The sequence below is a fragment of the Theropithecus gelada genome, chromosome 9, assembly GCF_003255815.1.
Source record: "Theropithecus gelada isolate Dixy chromosome 9, Tgel_1.0, whole genome shotgun sequence".
Classification (NCBI taxonomy): domain Eukaryota; kingdom Metazoa; phylum Chordata; class Mammalia; order Primates; family Cercopithecidae; genus Theropithecus; species Theropithecus gelada.
In genome coordinates, this window is record NC_037677.1 from 70,453,432 (window position 1) to 70,473,224 (window position 19,793).

The 19,793-nt window shown below is 41.5% G+C and overlaps 1 protein-coding gene and 1 pseudogene across 1 annotated transcript in view; one reads left to right on the forward strand and one right to left on the reverse strand.

The window, feature by feature from the left end:
* Positions 1-2,083: 2,083 nt before the first annotated feature.
* Positions 2,084-2,641, forward strand: LOC112632002 (annotated as a pseudogene).
* A 9,654-nt stretch (positions 2,642-12,295) lies between these two features.
* The window catches only part of REEP3 (receptor accessory protein 3), a 106,018-nt gene continuing 98,520 nt past the window's right edge, over positions 12,296-19,793 (reverse strand). Inside the window, exons 7-8 of the mRNA XM_025395498.1 lie at positions 17,928-18,073; positions 12,296-16,550 (exon numbers count right to left, since the gene is read on the reverse strand). Coding sequence (XP_025251283.1) covers positions 16,494-16,550; positions 17,928-18,073 — 203 coding nt within the window. The 3' untranslated portion in view covers positions 12,296-16,493. The remainder of the gene's footprint in view (positions 16,551-17,927; positions 18,074-19,793) is intronic.

The following is a 19,793-nucleotide window of genomic DNA, read 5'->3' on the forward strand; positions in this document are numbered from 1 at the left end:
TTTTTTTTTTTTTTGAGACAAAGTCTTGCTCTGTTGCCCAGGCTGGAGTGCAGTGGCGCGATCTTGGCTCACTGCAAGCTCCGCCTCCCAGGTTCACGCCATTCTGCTACCTCAGCCTCCCAAGTAGCTGAGACTACAGGCGCCCGCCACCACACCAGGCTAATTTTTGTATTTTTGGTAGAGACAGGGTTTCACCATATTGGCCAGGGTGTTCTTGAACTCCTGACCTTGTGATCCACCAGCCTTGGACTCCCAAAGTGCTGGGATTACAGGCGTGAGCCACCACGCCCAGCCAGAAACATCTTTTGTTCAACTATAATTGGGTGGTGACCCCTGATGGTACAGTTTTTTGCAAAGTTAGGGGTATTTTGGCTTAAATGGAATCTATGGCTAAGCAAAAATGCTAGACTAGAAATGGTTATAAAGTAATTACTGCACTTGGTGCTAAAACTAATATTACTGGTCTAAAAGCATAATGAAAATTCCAGTGCCAGTCACTTCAGGGTAGTTTTTTTTTTTTTTTTTTTTTTTTTTGAGACAGAGTCTTGCTCTGCCGCCCAGGCTGGAGTGCAGCGGTGCCATCTTGGCTCACTGCAAGCTCCACCTCCCAGGCTCACGCCATCCTGCTGCCTCAGCCTCCCCAGTAGCTGGGACTACAGGTGCCCGTCACCACGCCCGGCTAATTTTTTTGTATTTTTAGTAGAGACGGGGTTTCACCATGTTAGCCAGGATGGTCTCAATCTGCTGACTTTATGATCCACCCGCCTCAGCCTCCCAAAGTGTTGGGCAGAGTAGTATCTTACAAGTACTCAAGTTATTAAGTCCCCAAGAAAGGGGAGAACCAAGTACAGCCAAATAGGTTTGCTTTAAAAATACTCAGACACCGCTTATTATGCTCCAGGCACTGTTCTAAGAAGTTTATATTATTAACTTAATCCTTATAACAATCCTACAGAGGTTGTACTATTATTGGCCCCATTTCACGGATGAAGAAACTGAGGCATTGAAAGGGTAAATAACTTCCCCAAGGTCACACACTAACGTGGTGAATCCAGGATTCAAACTCATTATGGAACTTCTCTGCATGTAAGGACCATGCTGTTCAAACTATCAGCATCTTTAAACACCCAGCATGGCACACTGATCATACTGTGAATAGCATAGGTGAACTAAGAGAGAAAGTAGATTCACATCTCCCATCTCATACCTGTTCTAGTGCATACACTTACTGAGCAAAAATAAACACACTTCCTCATACTATTTAAATTGTTCTCATTCTTTCTCTCTCTCTGTCACTGAGTGACCGTAGTTTGATTTGCATATTTACTGGCTGCCTTTTCCATGACAGGCACAGTTTTGGACTGGAGGTTCCTTGTTGAACAAGATTGACCAAGACCCTACACTCATAGAACGTGCATTCTAGAGGTAAAGCAAACAATCATCAAGTAAACAGGTAAACAGGATATTTGATAAGAGATGTGAAAGTGAATAAAGTAGGGCAATTGGTTAGGGAATGGCTATGGCTATGGTGCTTCATTTATTTTAGGTGTGGTGATGAGGGAAGTCCTCTCTGAGGCAACATTTGAGCAGAGACCTGAGTGAGGTAAGAGAGAAAGCCATGTGATGGTCTGGGGGTTGAAAACGGAGGAAACAGCAAATGCAAGACCCTAAAGTAGTAGCCCGCTTCATATTTCTGAGGAACAGTGAGAAGGCCAGTTCCCGGAGATGAGTGAACAGGGAAGAAAGTGATAGAGGATGAGGTGAGAAGATTAGGCAAGAGTCCAGTCATATAGGCTGTGGTGAGGGAGTGTGGATTTTATCCAAGTGTGAAAAGAAACTACTAAAGGATTTTGAATAGGAGAGTGAGCACGTTTCATTTGTATTTTTTTTAAAAACCACTTTGGCTGCTGTGTGGAGAATGAAATATATGGTGAAGGAGTGGAAGCAGGGAAAATAATTAGGAGGTGATTGTAGCAGGTTGGCCAAGAAATGATGGTGGTTTGGACTAGTTGCTAGTGCAGGAGGTAGTAAGAAGGGATGGGGTTTGGGATACATCCATATCCATAAATTAGAGCTGAGAGGGATGGCTGCCTCTGCCTTTGCTGGTGCGGTGAGGGCACCTTTAGGAATCCAACGGCCTTTGAATGTTTTGGCATCTTCAGCCTACCGAAACTGTGTCAAGAATGCCTCTCTTATTTCTGCATTGTCCACAGGACGTTTTAGTCATATTCAGACACCAGTTGTTTCCTCCACTCCGACTTATCACATCTGAGAGATACCTGACATGTGGGCATACTTCAGCGATCCTTAATAGAGTGGCCCCCTTGCTTCCAAGTGTCCTGAAGCTGCCAGTCAGATCTCTAACATACTTCAGTGCACGAAAAGGCAAGAGAAAGACTGTGAAAGCTGTCATCTACAGGTTTCTTCGACTTCATTGTGGCCTTTGGGTGAGGAGAAAGTCTGGTTATAAGAAAAAAATTATGGAAAAAGGCACCTGCAGGAAAAAAGCGATTGAGGGAATTTGTATTCTGCAATAAAACCCAGAGTAAACTCCAATGGCGACATCCTCTGAGAGAGGCGAAACTGGTATGTTGATGATCCTTATCAGAAGTAACAGGATTGAACAAACCGGAAAGTATAGATCAGAAGTTTCACTTGTTTCTCAGTTATTGAATATGTATCTTTGTGTACACGATATATTTGCAAAAAAGGATAAGTATAAAACTTGATGTAAATTGTACCAATGAATATGTAAACATACAGTGACAACATTAAACTTATAAAAGTTAAAAAAAAAATTAGACCTGAGAGGAGGGGCTGATCCATTGGATGTGGAGTGTGAGAGACATAATTTAGGGAGCTGAGGGAGCTGTGTTATTATTTGGGAAATATTTTTCAGGGAAGATGATGAGAAAAAAATTGCGGAGACATCTGAAGGTAAAATGGGACTAGAGCCCTGACCACAAAGGCCACAGTTCTATCTTGAGGAACTTTCTGAGAACATGACAGGAGACCCACAAGAGGGCACACTTCTCTCTTCCAGCCAAAATCATGGACACCTTCCATTCCAGTCCCTTCTGCTGCTGAAAAGTCATCCTTCAGGCCACGATCATAGACAGAAGAAGAAAATTCTACCTTTTTTTAGGTAAGGTATTAGGAAAACTTACCGGGTGATCTGTGTGTATACAGAATCTCTACTATAGATATGCTAGAAATAAATACATATGTACCTCTTATTTTTAAAAAATATATAACGTATACATTAATATATCCACTATATATATAGAAATACGTTGGCCGGGCACTGTGGCTCATGCCTGTCATCCCAGCACTTTAGGAAGCTGAGCAAGCAGATCACAAGGTCAGGAGTTCCAGACAAGCCTGGCCAACATGGTGAAATCTCATCTCTACTAAAAATACAAAATTTAGCCTGGCGTGGTGGCATGCGCCTGCAGTCCCAGCCACTTGGGAGGCTGAGGCAGGAGAATCGCTTGAACTTGGGAGGTGGAAGTTGCACTGAGCCAAGATCGTGCCATTGCACTCCAGCCTGGGCGACAGAGTGAGACTTCATCTCAAAAAAAAAAAAAGAAAAAAACTGAAGAAAGAAATACGGCCAGCGCGGTGGCTCATGCCTGTAATCCCAGCACTTTGTGAGACTGAGGTGGGTGGATCACGAGGTCAAGAGATCGAAACCATCCTGGCCAACATGGTGAAACCCTATCTCTACTAAAAATAAATTTTAAAAAATCTAGCTGGCATGGTGGCATGCACCTGTAGCCCCAGCTACTCAGGAGGCCAAGGCAGGAGAATCGCTTGAACCCCGGAGGCGGAGGTTGCAGTGAGCCGAGATTGTGCCACTGCACTCCAGTCTGGTGACAGGGCGTGACTCTGTCTCAAAACAAAAACAAACAAACAAAAAGAAATACGTTAGTACATACACCTGGTTATAATTCAGTACTGGTCTGAGTTCCTTAGCTTCTCTCATCACTCCACGATTTTTTTTTCTCTTTCTTTTTTTTTTTTTTTGGTTAAGAGACAGGGTCTCACTATGTTGCCCACACTAATCTCAAACTCCTGGGCTCAAACGATCCTCTTGTGTCAGTCTCCCGAAGTCTGGGATTTCAGGTGTGAGCCACCACACTTGGCCATGATATTTTGTCAAGCCCAAAGCCTCTCAAAGTCCTTCCCTTCCTGGTCAGGGCTCTGGAATACACAGAAAATACCCCTTGGACACAGCTACCTTTGAAACCAAAGAGTTTGAGTGTAGGAAGGAAGAACTAGTCCAACCCTTCTTTAACTTTAAAGCAAAGGAAGCTGAGCCTGAAAAATTTAAAAGACTCCTATAGTTTCAGCAGCTCCCCTCTATACACAATAGCCCTGACCTTTTCAGAATTGCACTTTCTGTGCATCTAATATATTTTTGAGTTCCCAAATTTTCACTTAATACAGAGGTTGCCTTGATCAGATTCTTCTAAAATTCCAAAGGAAGAAGGGGCTATGCAGAAAAAGAGATGTTTTCAACATACATCTGTAATACCTTATCATCACCCTAGTGAAATATTCTGAAAGAACGAATAATCTTCTTTGGGAAGAGGTTATAATGGGAAACCCAGAAGTCAAATCCATGTTTTAAAAGGCTTTCACAGTATGATGAAAGACTATGTGTGCATCACTATCATTTCATCCAATTTCCTCTAGTTAGACTGAAAACTCTGCCAGGGGAAGGACTGGAGATGTGCCTAGAGTGTTGTGGGTTTTATTCATTCAACCAGTGTATTAAAACTCATACTCCTTTTAAAAAAGGATCTCTGGAGGCTACCTAGCTACCATTGCCCACACCTTTCATTTTGGTGTAAACAGTCTACTCACATTGATAATGACAATTATGTCCTTCCTATGCATCAAACTTGGTTTAAGCACTTGATTTGTACTATCATTAATCCTTAACCCTTACACCACCCCTATGCTACTCTAAAATGTACAGTTACATTTTAGAAATAATGAAGCTTGCCAGGCATGGTGGCTCACGCCTGTAATCCCAACACTTTGGAAGGCTGAGCTGGGAGGAATGCTTGAGGCTAGGAGTTTCAGGCGAGCCTGGGAAACACAGTGAGACTCCCTATCTCTAAAAAACAAAAATAAAAAATTAACCAGGTGTGGTGGCATGCGACTGTAACCCTAGCTCGTTGGAAGACTGAGGCCAGAGGATAGTCTGAGCCCAGGAGTTTGAGACTGCAACGAGCTAGGATTGTGCCATTGTACTTTAGCCTGGGCAACACAGTGAGACCCTGTCTCTAAGCAGCACCAGGGGCATAAGAGATTGAGTAATTTGCCACGAGTCACAGAAGTAGGCAATGGAAGAGTTCGTATTTGAAAACTAACCGCAGGCATTTAATACCCTATTTTCTTTTGATTCTCAGTGAAGCCTGGCAGTCTTTGGGAGAGGAAACCCCAAGGCTTGTTCACAGTTTCAGCTGGTGAATAAGGTGGGACCCATTCATGCACTTCGCCCCCAACGGGAGATTTGCCATAAATTGAAGACTCTGAATAGTCACTGGGTTTGGAAGAGAGTATGCGTCAACTGGGACCATCCAATGAAAAAGGACCAACATCATTTAACATAATTTTCTTGTTGGTTATGATTTTTTCTCTAAGGATATTTTCCCCCCTCTGGTTTTCTAAATTGTCACAAAACATTTGCGCAACGACCTGGGGTGTTATGACACCCTTAAATGAAAATCTGAGGACAGCTTGGATGAAGGACAACTTTTAAGTAAGAACACAGTCCGCCCTCGCCTTGGTTAAACAAATCGAATGGAAACGATTTGTTCAAGATGGGAGCATCCAATAAACGCAAGCTCTTCGAAACAGCCCTGACTCCCTGGCAAACGCTGTTGCTTAGCGAAACGTCAAAACCCCTACGTGCAAACAAACGTCTGAGGGGCGCCCCCGCCCTGCGCAGGCTTCTCCAGGCAGCTCGGGCTTTGGAGAACGTCTGGAGGACATTGGTAGCTCCTCCCTCTCCGGTTAAAGACTTGGGTAGGGGATCGAGGATCTCCGAGTCGGGTCATCTGGGCTGACCCGCATCCCGACTCCCAGGACTATGCAGGGGAGCTGGGGGGCGAGTCGCTCCGCGCCAGGAAACGCCTGCGTCTCAGCGCAGGAACAGAGGCGAGAAGTAGAGGGGAGCCCCGCCCTCGTTCCAGACCTGGAGCAGTGCGCCCCTCCCCCGCCCCGGAAACATCCCCGCCGCCCCTCCCTCCACCACCACCTCCCGGGGACCTAGGTTATAAAATCCCACGCAGTGGGGCGGGCACGGTGACGGCGGTTGGGGGGATGGCGCAAGCCGCCACCGCCCACTGGCACGGCACCAGCGCCCTCCAGCACCCAACCGCCGCCTTCCTCTCTCCGGCGAGGCTCCAGCTTCCCTCCCGCCAGCCCAGCCCCCCAGCGCGGCTCCTGCCTCACTGCACCCACCCGCCCTGCACCACAACCTCCCAGCTCGGCCCTGGAGAGCGCCCCCCCGCATCTGGACTCCCGCTGTCCGAGGGAGGAGCCGCAGCCGCGGCCGCCCCGCCCTTGGCGTTCTTTGATTCTCCCGGCCTCTGGGACATCTGGGTGCCGAGGGTTACGTGCATCAGATGTGGCTCCTGGGCCGCCAGATGTGCGCGTTCCCTGCCCGGGGCAGGCGGCCGGCGAGTCTGGGCGGACGCGTGGGAGGGGCTGGGAGTTTTCCCTCCTAGCTGACTTAAAAGCCAGCAGAACCTCAAGCCCCCTAGGCTCCCGGAGGGGGAGCCTGGGCCTCCTGGCTCTCCGGGACGCACTGCCCAAAGGGAAAGTTTCCAGCCCAGTCTGTGCCTCGCCGCCGAGCAGCCCTTGGGGCTTCTCAAAGTGGTAGAGAAAATAGGGCAGTTCTACAGGATGCCCCAAAGAAAACCCTCGTATGTCGACCAGCCGACCTTAGTGCTGGCGTGGGACTACAGCTGCGTAGCCAGCAAACCCCAGGTGGGGGAGGGGGAGAAGTGGCGGTAGAGTTCGCATCTGGGGCTTGCTCTAAAGCGCTCTTTGACCGCTTTTGGATTCCATATTTGAAGTTGAGAGTCGTATTCCACCTGGTACAGGCAGTTCAGGGCACGAGAAAAGCCAAGTGAACTCTGTGACTCAATCCCCTTGGAATGTGCCTGGAATAATAATAGGGACTTGAAAGGATTTTATGGCCGAGGTGGCTAGTGGAGACCAGGCTCCTACGCCTTGCAGTTGGCGGACGGCCGAGGGGGGCAGTATTGCCTTATGCAGAGCTTCTGCGCCTGCAAACGGGACAAAAATAGTCGGAGCATCTGGTTTAAATCAACCAAAAAGCATTTCTATCAGCTTAATCCACCGGCCTGCAGAACCGACAGAACAGGACAAGCCAAATATATTCCCGGTACTCTTTTAACACTCCTATAATAGCTGAGCCCAATCACACTTTACCGCTGGGATTTCTGTGTCCTACCATACAACTGTCGTTATTTTATAGATGTTGCAAATTAAACTTCCTTTTCTGGGGTTCTGTGTGGGCATGTGCTTAAGCAGTTACATTTGCAAGCAACGCTCGACTACGCTGCCCTTTTCGTTTTCCTTTTTCTTTCTCTCTTTTGGTATGAGATCTTAGAATAGTAAAAAGTATCTGAGGCCAACATATGGGTTGCTTACACCACTAAATATATAGCTGCATTACCCTCCCTTAACGCCCTAATCAGAATTCCAAAGGCAAGTTGGAACAAAAGAAAAACGTGTCTGAGTGTAAAGGGAGAACTTGTGCCAAGAATTACAGTCGCAGGGTAAATAACCTTGTTTTCTCCTTCATCAGTGGCCGCTACCAAGCCCCGTTCTTGGAAAGTGGCCAACAGTCTGTCTGGTGGAGGGTGCTGCTAATTAGAGAGAGCCCATAAACCTCTCTGTCAAAGAGGGCATGTGACCTTCCCTTCAAGTCTGAACAATAAAGCTGGCGAACTGCAGACTTCACTCAACACTGGCTGCCCCGCGGATTCCCTAAATAGGAACAGGATGAAGGCCAGGCTCAAGAGGTTACCATAGCTCTGCTCCCACACTTTGAGGAATCGGTCACTCCACTTCCCCGTATAACTTGTTTCAATTACTCTCTACAATCTATTTAGAGGAGAGAAGCTTGCAGAGAGCACTCATTGTCTAATCTAAATGAGGAAGCAATTATTACTTGCTGCAGTCTAACGTGCTTTGAGACTGGTGGGTCAAAGAGCAACCTGATTTCTTGTAACGTGTCTTTGCACTTTGGAAGATACACCTTTTTAATTCCATTTATTTACTCCTGCTTTTATGAAACATTTGTCTATTAAGATTACAAAATTAAGGTGTTTTTCCCCTTCTCAGTCTTCAATGTCCTTTTTAATTTTAGAATTTAAGCTATTGTAAACACCCCAACTACTTTTGCATATTGCTTAATGTTAAATTTTTTTTAGTGCTATCTTATAGGCATGTTCTCTGATTATAGCAAAATAGAGTTCTCTAAGTCTTCCCTTCTTTGTTTAATTTACCTCCCTAGGAGCCCCCTTGCTAGCTTTAATTTTATACAACATGTTGTAAACTATAAATAATACAGCTCCACTTTCCTAGAACATATGGAAACTGTCGCCTGCTATATATCCTAACTGTACTTGCTTTCAGCTTAAAGACTGAATAAAGTTAATCTCCTGTGTAAAAAGGCATTTGGCCTTTTGTGTGTGTGTGCATTTTATCAGTTAAAACCCAGTATGGAACAGCACAAGAAATTCTTCTTGTTGTGAACAGAGCACATAAAAGGGTTTACAAGGTGTGGTTTGAAGAGAGGAAGCCATGGAACAAATGTTGGTGGAAAGGAGAGGAAGGAAGGAAAGTGCTTCCTGAGAGGATACTCCTCCTGTTTCAGCATCCACTTTTCAGACTCTTCCTGTTTTAGTCCTTAACTGATTGTAAATTATTTGTCTTTATTTTTTCTATTCACTTTAAAAGCATCCTTTCTCTTTGTGCTAAACCAAATCCATTAACTTCCAATGACTTAACAACTTTACTTCATTTAACGTTCTCATAATCTGAAACTTTTTATTTTTATTTTTTATTTTTTATTTATTTTTTTTTTTTTGAGATGGAGTCTGGCTCTGTCACCCGGGCTGGAGTGCAGTGGCCGGATCTCAGCTCACTGCAAGCCCCGCCTCCCGGGTTCACGCCATTCTCCTGCCTCAGCCTCCCGAGTAGCTGGGACTACAGGCACCCGCCACCTCGCCCGGCTAATTTTTTTTTTGTATTTTAGTAGAGACGGGGTTTCACCGTGTTAGCCAGGATGGTCTCGATCTCCTGAACTCGTGATCCGCCCGTCTCGGCCTCCCAAAGTGCTGGGATTACAGGCTTGAGCCACCGCGCCCGGCCGAAACTTTTTAAATTATATAATACATATATGGAAGGAATCATTTCCATGTTAACTTTCCAAGTATTCTTTGATCTCTAAGATAACCAACTGATGGAATTAACAACAGAGTCCACAGTCACAAACACTGCGGTTGCTTGGGTCGTAGGTTGGTCACTGTTTTTGTTTTTGAGACAGCATCTCACTGTGTCACCTAGGCTGAAGTGCAGTGGTGCGATCACAGCTCATTGCAGCCTCAATTTCCCGGGCTCAAGAGATCCTCTTGCCTTAGCCCCGCAAATAGCTGGGACTACAGGCGTGAGCCAGCCACCACGTTCAGCTAATTTTTGTATTTTTTGTAGAGACAGGGTTTTGCCATGTTGCCTAGGCTGGTCTCCAGCTGTGCTCAAGTGATCCACCCGCCTCAGCCTCCCAAACCGTTGGGATTACAGGCATGAGCCACTGCACCCGGTCACAGGTTGGTCAGTGATGAGTCTCTTGTGTATTTGTAAAATCGGGATGATGCCTCCTCGCAAAGTGTGAAAACAAACATATACTAATGTTGGTTATCACAGCTGAATATAAGGGGCATCACAAGCCTTATAAAGTATTAATTCTTCTTCCAAATACATCACGTGCTACATCCCCTTTACAAGATAAATTAATAAAATATTTATAATTTCTACATACTGAATTTATGACTTTATATTTTGAAGTTGAGTTTCTTTTGAATTTTTTTTTTTTGAGACAAGGTCTCACTTTGTCACCCAGGCTGGAGTGCAGTGGCACAATCTCAGCTCACTGTAGCCTTAACCTCCTGAGGTTTAAGCAATCCTCCTGCCTCAGCCCCCCAGTTAGCTGGGAATATGGGCATGCGCCATGACACCCAGCTAATTTTTGTATTTTTTCACAGAGATGGGGTTTTGCCATGTTGCCCAGGCTGGTATTGAACTCCTGGCCTCAAGCGACCCACCCACCTTGGCCTCCCAAAGTGCTAGGATTACAGCTGTGGGCCACCACGCCCAGCTTTTGGAATTTAGTTTTAAGGATACTATGATAGTTAATTTTATGTGTCAAGTTTGGCTAGGCCATGGTACCCAGGCATTTGATCAAACAGTAGTCTATGTTGCTGTGAAGGTATTTTCTAAATGCAATTAGCAGTAGACTTTGAGTAAAACAGATTACTCTCCATAATGTGGATGCGCCTCATCCAACAGGTGAAGGGAGAATTCTACCAGCAGAATTGCCTTTGTACTTGAAACATCAGCTCTTCCTTGGGTCTCTGGTGTATTGGCCCACCCTGTAGATTTTGAACTTGTCAGTCTCCACAATCACCAGTCAATTCCTTGAAATAAATCTTTCTCTACATATCTTATTTGTTCTTTTTCTTTGGAGAACCCTAATTCAGATACTATTGACTCTTGGCACTACCATATCTATTTGTAGCCCTCAAATTGAGAGCATTGCAATGGGGGAAATGCCCACATATATCCCATGTTTCCTAGTAGTTTGAGATAACATCCTGTCAAAACACGTTAGAATTCAGCCAGATATTCTAACCTGGCTTCATTAACTCTCCTCACACATCTTTTCCAAATCTCAGCATTAAACAGTGATTGGAAGAGAAAAACACAAGACTGACGTGCAAAAGCATCTGATCCTGTTCTCTCCCTTCACAACTTTCTTCTTATGAGTATTACCCAAGGCACCAGTTGAAAATATAAGAAACTGTGGCAGTCCTAAGGGACTCAAGGTTAAAAGACACCTTGAAAAATTTGCAAGGCTACTGAAAATGTAGTAAGGTGTCAAGAGTGGGATGGTCAGATTCAGGATGTATTTTGGAGATGAGGCAGCCAAAACAACTTACCAATGTCTTAGATGTAAGAGGTAGGACAAGGGGGCCCAGCGCAGTGGCTCACGCCTGTAATCACAGCACTTTGGGAGGCCGAGGCGGGAGGATCACGAGGTCAGGAGATTGAGACCATCCTGGCAAACACTGTCAAATCCCGTCTCTATTAAAAATACAAAAAATTAGCCGGGCGTGGTGGCGGCACCTGTAGTCCCAGCTACTCGGGAGGCTGAGGCAGGAGAATGGCGTGAACCTGGGAGGCGGAGCTTGCAGTGAGCCGAGATCGCACCACCGCACTCCAGCCTGGGAGACACAGCCAGACTCCGCCTCAAAAAAAAAAAAAAAAAAAAAAAGAGGTAGGAGAAGGGAACCAATAATTAAAAATCAAAAACTGCTGCTCTGAGAGAACCACATGAATTATTCAGTATCCAAGAAGAAATTCTAGAACAAATACTACTCAAATAATCCAAACATTGATTTGGTTGGTAATGGTGAATTCATTTTATTAACAGCAAGAATTATTTCCCTTAAATTAATTCTATGCTACTTTACTTGGATATAAGCATTGTGCAGAAACCTAACAGTGCTCTCATAAGAAATAGGTAATCAATGGATATTTCTGAATTAAAAAAAATAGATGCTGATTTGATTTGCACATAACGGCAAAATAACATGCTTGCCTTTTTCTCTCTTAATCTGGGATTGTAAGGTAAACAGAGTACACATGGTTGACTTTCCTGCTTTTGTTGAGCATGGTCCTTTAGTAATTTACACTAACAATTATCAATCCTGTGCTTTAAAATTTCAATTCAAAGCATTCCCTTATAAAAAGCAGTTTAAAAAACATTACCAAAGACAGACCATAAGGAGAGTGTTTTAAGACTAAAATACCGATGGGTAGGTAAAGGGGTAATATGTTTTCCCAGGGAACAATTCATCAGCCTCTGACATGATGTTTGTTTTGTGAATCTCTTTTTTAAGAACAGTGAACGATTTAAAGGGAGACTAAAACACTGAAAAAAAAATGCTGTTCATATATTGTGTTCTTTTGAATTTTTATTTATATTTGTAACCTCTTTAGAACATTACAAGTATATACCTCATAATAAAAATGAAAATAATTCCATTTAAAATGCTATCTAGAAAGACCTTAACACATATTATGTGTCATAATGAAGTAACACAAAGAAACTTCTTAAAACATAGGATTTCTCTCTAAAGCTTAAATGTGAGGCAGACAGACGTCTAACTTTAAAACAGATGGAACCCCAGAACATTTCCAGGATACATAAATCTGAATTTTGTGTCACATTTTATGCCTGAGACAGCTAACCAATCCAAATTGATGGTGAGGATTTCTGTACTCATTGTTTTTCCTATCTTCCCTTTCTAACATCCAAATTTAACAATTCAGTATTTCTTTTTCATAATCCTATGGATGACCATACCAGAATGTTTATGATTTTCATAATTTGCTCTGTGATTTGTAATCCTGTGTGCATATATTTAATCAACACATAGTAATAAGTAAAACCAATTCATATGTACTGTGACATAAAAAAAGAAACGTGAATTGCCACAAATAAAATGAGTTTATTTTATATTAAAGTCATCAAAAAACACACCTATAAAATTACCCACATACTAGGTTTAGAGATAGCCTTTACAAAGAGATTATTAAAAATTGGAAAACTTATTTTCTCTTAACTATTAATGTACATAGATTTAAAAGGTGTTAGAAGACAAAATGTTAAGTCATGGTCAATAGCTTAAAAAAGAGTTAATACACATTAAATCTGTAGCATACTACAAAAAGATTAAATCTTAAAAATATTTTGGGAAAAAAGCTATAATTTTCTTTCTGAAAAATTTAATCTTAAGTGATATTTACTAAGAAATATATACTACAAACCACAATAACAATGATCTCAAAATTTACCTAATTGCTTCACAAATGAGTCAACTTACAAAGAAAACACAGAAAATTGCTTTTAAATATATAACTCCTTAATTTTCCTGATAATCAAATGAAAATTTAGTCCATTCCAATTAAAAATACAAATTAGACTCATGCTTAATGTAAGATATCATTATATATTTCTTAACAACATAAAAGTTCAAGCATTTTTGTAAAGCACAGACTAGGTTATTCTAAAAAAGGAAAAAAAAGAAAAAATATTTCACCACAGAAATTTGGAATATTTATATACTTTATAACACTGTAGAAATCTTTGGTGGTGACATATGGAATACGATCCCTGAAAATACTTTAATCATTTTGTCCCATCAATCAGTGTAGTCAAGTATTTATAATCAGTAATATTGGCAGTATAATTTTTTAGCCAAATACACACACACACACATATATATATATTGTGATGTGAGGGGGATCTTATGCAGGACCTAGGTGGGCTTACATAATTAATTATTTAGCAATAAGGCTTATTTCTGGCTCCTTTTTATACCAGGAAAAATATGGTAAACTAAAGAATGGGTCAATTCTTACTTCTAAACAAACTCTGGAAATAGTTAAATACTAATGGACAAGTTGAGTAAATGTACGGCAAAATAAAATACCAGCTGCAATTTCTGGATAAACTCAAACAGCTACCAAAATAGTTCCCTAAATAGATTTGTGCATCTAATGCCCGTGCTCCATGTGCTGGCAGAGGAAAAAGCAAGGCACTGTGGTCTATGGATACATTTACCTCTTTAAAAACCAATAGACTTAAAAGGAGAAACAAAAAAAGATCTGTTCTATCTTAAAATAAACAAAAATGTATAGGCTAATTAGATAAAGTTCGAAGAAAAGGGCCCGCTAAAACACATGTAAGGGAAAAGAACCAAAATTTAAGAAATGTAAAAGAGAAAGAAGAGTAAAATGATATTAACTGTATAATGATTTGAGGAAGGATATCAGAGGAAGCACTGTGAATGTGAAAGAGTACAGTTAACCAGGACTTGTACTTCCTCTTTGAGACTATCTTTGATAAAGCATTTTGAGTCTAGAAGTACAGAGGAATAAATAATTTCTTCAGTTTAGAACAGTAATATGAGTTTACTGAAGAACAGGTTTAATACTGAGACTAGACTTTAAAGAGATAAAATGGCTGGGTGTGGTGGCTCACGCCTGTAATCCCAGCACTTTGGGAGGCCGAGGCGGGCAGATCACCAGGTCAAGAGATGGAGACCATCCTGGGCAACATGGTTAAACCCCCTCTCTACGAAAAAGACAAAAATTAGCTGGGCGTGGTAGCACATGCCTATAGTCCCAGCTACTCGGGCGGCTGAGGCAGGAGAATCGCTGGAACCCGTGAGGCGGAGGTTGCAGTGAGCCAAGATCGCGCCACTGTACTCCAGCCTGGCGACAGAGCAAGACTCCGTCTCAAATAAAAACAAACAAACAAACAAACAAAAAAGGTGCAAATCAGCTCCCACAGATAAAGTTCTTGACTCACATGACCTTATTAGGAAACTTCAGATGATACTGCCTCTGAGTAGGAAACACAAGGAGAGTGTAACAGTTATATTAAGAAGTCTAGTACCAGGTCATATAAATAAAACTCTCTTCAGAGAATTTACAATTAGGATTCATAGGAATTTGGAATACAAATTAGAGTCCTTCCAGAAACGAAGAGGCTAAAAATTAGTTAGGGTAAAGTAGATAGAGTTATTCAGAATTAAACTTTGGGGGAAAAAAAACTTAATTAATTTTACTTATTGCTATATATGAAGAATGTGAAATTATCCATAAAATATTTTATGACTATTATCATGAGACAATGTATGCATTATACCAAGGTACTCCTGTGTAAACATTATATTCTTGGCCAATACTCTGAGGAGGTCCTGAATATACTTTACCAGCTGGCTTCATTTCTTAAAAGGGAGACAGATCAAAGATCTCTCAAATCTCTCTCATCATTTTATCTTTTGGACAAACAAATAGAACAGTCAAGTAAATTACCTGAACAAGCATAATAAGTACAAATTTGATTATTGATCACTACCACCAAAAATATATTGACTTAGGGTTCATAATGCATAGTTATCAGTTCAAGCTAAAAAAGCCTTAAGAGTTCGATAACTCAAAATCTCTTTGAGATTTACAGTTAAGAAGTAATATGTTTCTAATAATTTTTAATGTGTAGAATTAATGACAACTGTATTTTGCATTGGCAAATTATCTCAGCCAGAAGAGATTCAAATGATTTTCGTCAAAGCCAATTTATAAACTAGCAGCACATATCAATGCCAAGCTTGTGAATGGACTGGCTGAGAAAAATTGCATGAGTTAGAAGGGATATAAGTGCTATACTGGTCACTGATTCTATTTCACAAAAGCTACCATTTTTAAAAGCTGAAAACATAATTGGTGTTGACAAAAACATGGGTTAAATTCAACTACTCTGTATAGCTAAATATAGGTTAATTAAAGTAACTTCTTATTTGTTAAGAAGATAATTAAAAATAGTTAAAACTGAACAATTAGGTATGCTTTTATATTATTAAAATCCAATGAATTTAACAAATGAAACCCACAGGAAAACAGATGATATAATTCAAGGCATAGATTTGACATGTCAGAATACGGCAAACAACAATAAAGATAGCATCAGTAAAACAGTTGTAAAATAAGTAAACAATTTTCAAGTGTGCAAAACTAGTCAGGAATAAAAGTGCTATGTGTGGATACCTGGTTTTCAAATATTTGTTTCAAAAACTTTCAGCTGATGGTGGAAAAACTAGAAAGTATTATACAAGTAAAAATTTAAAGAATATATAAAACATACTTTATTATCTTACATTATGTCCTTATTATGTCACTGCTGGATCTGGGGCCTATTTAATTACCAGATATAACACAAAAGGAAGTAAACACAGTACATCACAAAGGCTGATTTATCCTGAACCATAAAAAGACTCCTTTCAAGTATACTGTGGATTTGTGTTTCATCTTATATCTCAGGCACTCTATGCTGTTGATGAATTTGAAAATGGACAACATGATTTTCTATAATTTCTAATATACATATTAGTACATCTTGCAGAACTGCCTTTAGTAGTCAATATTTGGAAGCAATTGTTAAAGAAATAAAAACGATTTAAATTCATGAAAGTAAATCCCATCACTGCCACAATTTAAATAATCATTTTAATGTGTAAATCCTGAATATATCATGTTAGAAGATGAAGTCGATGTATTTAGCATAATCTGTCTTAGGATATTTGAAGTGTAGATGACTAAAAATACACTTGTGGTCGCTTCTTCACTTTATATTTCAGTGACCCGTACCGTACCTGAAGAGAGAAATGTTTTATTGTTAAGAATTAGATCAAAAAAAAAAAAAAAGAATTAGGTGATTACTTTAAAAATTACATCAGATTTAATAGTTCATAGTGATTTTTTTACCTTTTTGATATAAAGAATAAATTATCCTAATAAATGAGTATAAGACAGCACTACTTATCAGCTCATAAAAATGTAGTTGGCACTATTTAGATATATGTTACAGATTATTATTACTAATAACATAAAAACACTAATGTAACATAAAAACATTAATCCTATTATTTATGTTTTGCTTAGTACAATGTCAATGAACATTGATTATAATGATCAGAGGCCATTCGCAGTTCTCCACTGCTTTCTCGGTACAAAGACAGTATGTTATTATGGTTAACTGTTTACTATTTAATCTTCATGTAGCATTAGTTGAAAGCAAAACTGTGTGGTTAATTTTGTTCGTTGCTTTCTTTGTTTATGCATAGTTCTGGGACTGGGTAGTTGAACTATGTGATTTGCTAAATGAGAATGCCATTTTCTACTTATAGCGGAAGATCAAGAGCTTACTATTTTCAAAATTTCCTGATATCCTGAAACATCGATCTGAATAAAGAATTTTAAATACAGGCTGGGCGCAGTGGCTCAAGCCTGTAATCCCAGCCCTTTGGGAGGCCGAGACAGGCGGATCACGAGCTCAGAAGATTGAGACCATCCTGGCTACCACGGTGAACCCCCGTCTCTACTAAAAAATACAAAAAAGTTGCCGGGCGAGGTGGCGGGCGCCTGTAGTCCCAGCTACTTGGGAGGCTGAGGCAGGAGAATGGCGTAAACCCAGGAGGTGGAGCTTGCAGTGAGCTGAGATCGGGACACTGCACTCCAGCCTGGGCGACAGAGCAAGACTCTGTCTCAAAATAAATAAATAAATAAATAAATTAAAAATAAAATAAAATAAAATAAACTGCTGGCCGGGTGAGATGGCTCACGCCTGGAATCCCAGCACTTCGAGAGGCAGAAGGGAGAGGATTACTTGAGGCCAGGTGTTGGAGACCAGCCTGGGCAACATGGTGAAACCCCATCTACAAAAAATGAAAAAATCAGCCAGGTGTGGTGGCGTGTGCCTGTAGTTCCAGCTACTTGGGAGACTGAGGTGGGAGGACTGCTTGAGCCCAGGAATTTGAGGCTGCAGTAAACTGTGATTACGCCACACTGCACTCCAATTTGGTTGACAGAGCAAAAAAGCTCTATCCCCAAAAAAGTTAAAAAAAAAAAAAAATCATCCAACTGCTGTTCTACCATTCCAATCCTTCATTTATGGATCATTAATACTCTAAATGATAATGCAGCACAGAAATCGTTTAATCATTAGGAAAACAGCTCTACACTTAACTAACCTCTTTGCGGCCTTTGGTGGTTTTCACAGATTTCATGCTTTGTGATCTTCGAAGTCCTTTGTGTGTTAACATCTCATCATCTGAATATGGCCCGTCTGCTTCCTCATCTGTTTTCTCATCTCCATCTTTCAGTGGAATTCCATAACCTAAACAAGTTGTCAAAAACAGCATGTTTTGGTAAAAGGACACCAGTCAGTGCTGGCTCTTTGCCCCATCTGTGTACAGTTCTTTGTATGGTTTGCATTTCCCCCAGTTACTCTTTTTGCATCTGGAATGTGCTGCATACCCTTTATCATTAAGCTTTGCCTCTTGCACTATTCCAGGTGAAACTCATAACTCATTTCCTCCAGGAAAATTTCCCTGATCATTCTTATTTTTACTATGCATTTTTAAAAATAATTATAAAATAATTTATTTTTGAGTAGGTAACACATCATCTTGTTAAAAAGTTTGAGACTATAAATAGATGTAGAGGAAAAAGTCTCTTCCCACCTTTTCTCCTCTTCATGAATTCAACCCAAGCATTTGTGTTTTAGTCTGTCATTTGCACTTTTGCCTTGAATTAGGAATTAAGGCTTTTCCCTTCTATGTGTCATCTTTTGTCAAGACTGGGAATGGTAGGGTTTACTTAAGGTGTTGAGGAAGACCCCAGGGGGCTAGAACTTTGGGCAAAATAAGGTCACCGGGGGCAGGTGATGAGGATGAGGATGTTAGCTGCTGTTGCAGTTGTTGAGAAAAAACTCAGCCAGGTAGGCTGCAGTAATTAGAAGTACCACAGACTATGTGACAGATATTAGTCAAACAAAATAGAATCAGGCAGAGCAATGAGAGATCATGCGAGTATGCTAGAAGGCTGTTATGTGTAGCTATAAAGACTTACTACGGGCCAATATGCAAACATCCACACAGTCAGGATGGTTATTGTCAGGAAGTATGAGAGCATCTTGAGGCTTGGCCTCAAGGACAAAAACTCTTTCAACCCTCAAGCTAAGGTTCTCAAACTTGAGCACGCTAGAGTACCTAGAGAACCTGTTAATACAAGTTCTGACATCCCCAGAACTTCTGATTCAGCAGATTTGAGGTGGGGCTGAGAATCTGCATTTCTGACAAGTTCCCAGGTAATGCTTGTGCTCATGGTCTCTGGTGTATACTTTGAGAACCACCGCCTGAGGATGCTGGAGACAGCAAGACAGGGGCCCAAGTCTCAGGCAACCAGAGTACTAAGTAGGTTATAAAGAAAGGGGTGAGATTAGAAATCCCCATGACGTGGCCAGGCGCGGTGGCTCACGCCTGCAATCCCAGTACTTTGGGAGGCCAAGGCGGGCAGATCATGAGGTCAGGAGATCGAGACAATCCTGGCTAACATGGTGAAATCCCACCTCTACTAAAAATACAAAAAAATTAGCCAGGCGTGGTAGCAGGCAGCTGTAGTCCCAGCTGCTCGGGAGGCTGAGGCAGGATAATGGCGTGAATCCGGGAGGCAGAGTTTGCAGTGAGCTGAGATCGCGCCACTGCACTCCAGTCTGGATGACAGAGCGAGTCTCCATCTCAAAAAAAAAAAAAAAGAAAAGAAAAGAAATCTCCATGAAGTTATAAATTCTCCTTTAACAAAGATAAGGAGCATAAATACTTAAATCTTCAGGTGAGGAGAAAGTGGAAGGACTTCCAGCCAGGTGCAGTGGCTCACACCTGTAATTCCAGCACTTTGGGAGGCCAAAGTGGGCAGATCACCTGAGGTCAGGAATTCGAGACCAGCCTGGCCAACATGGTGAAACACCCGAGTCTATTAAAAATACAGAAATTAGCTGGGTGTGGTGGCAGGAGCCTGTAATCCCAGCTACTTGGGAGGCTGAGGCAGAAGAATCA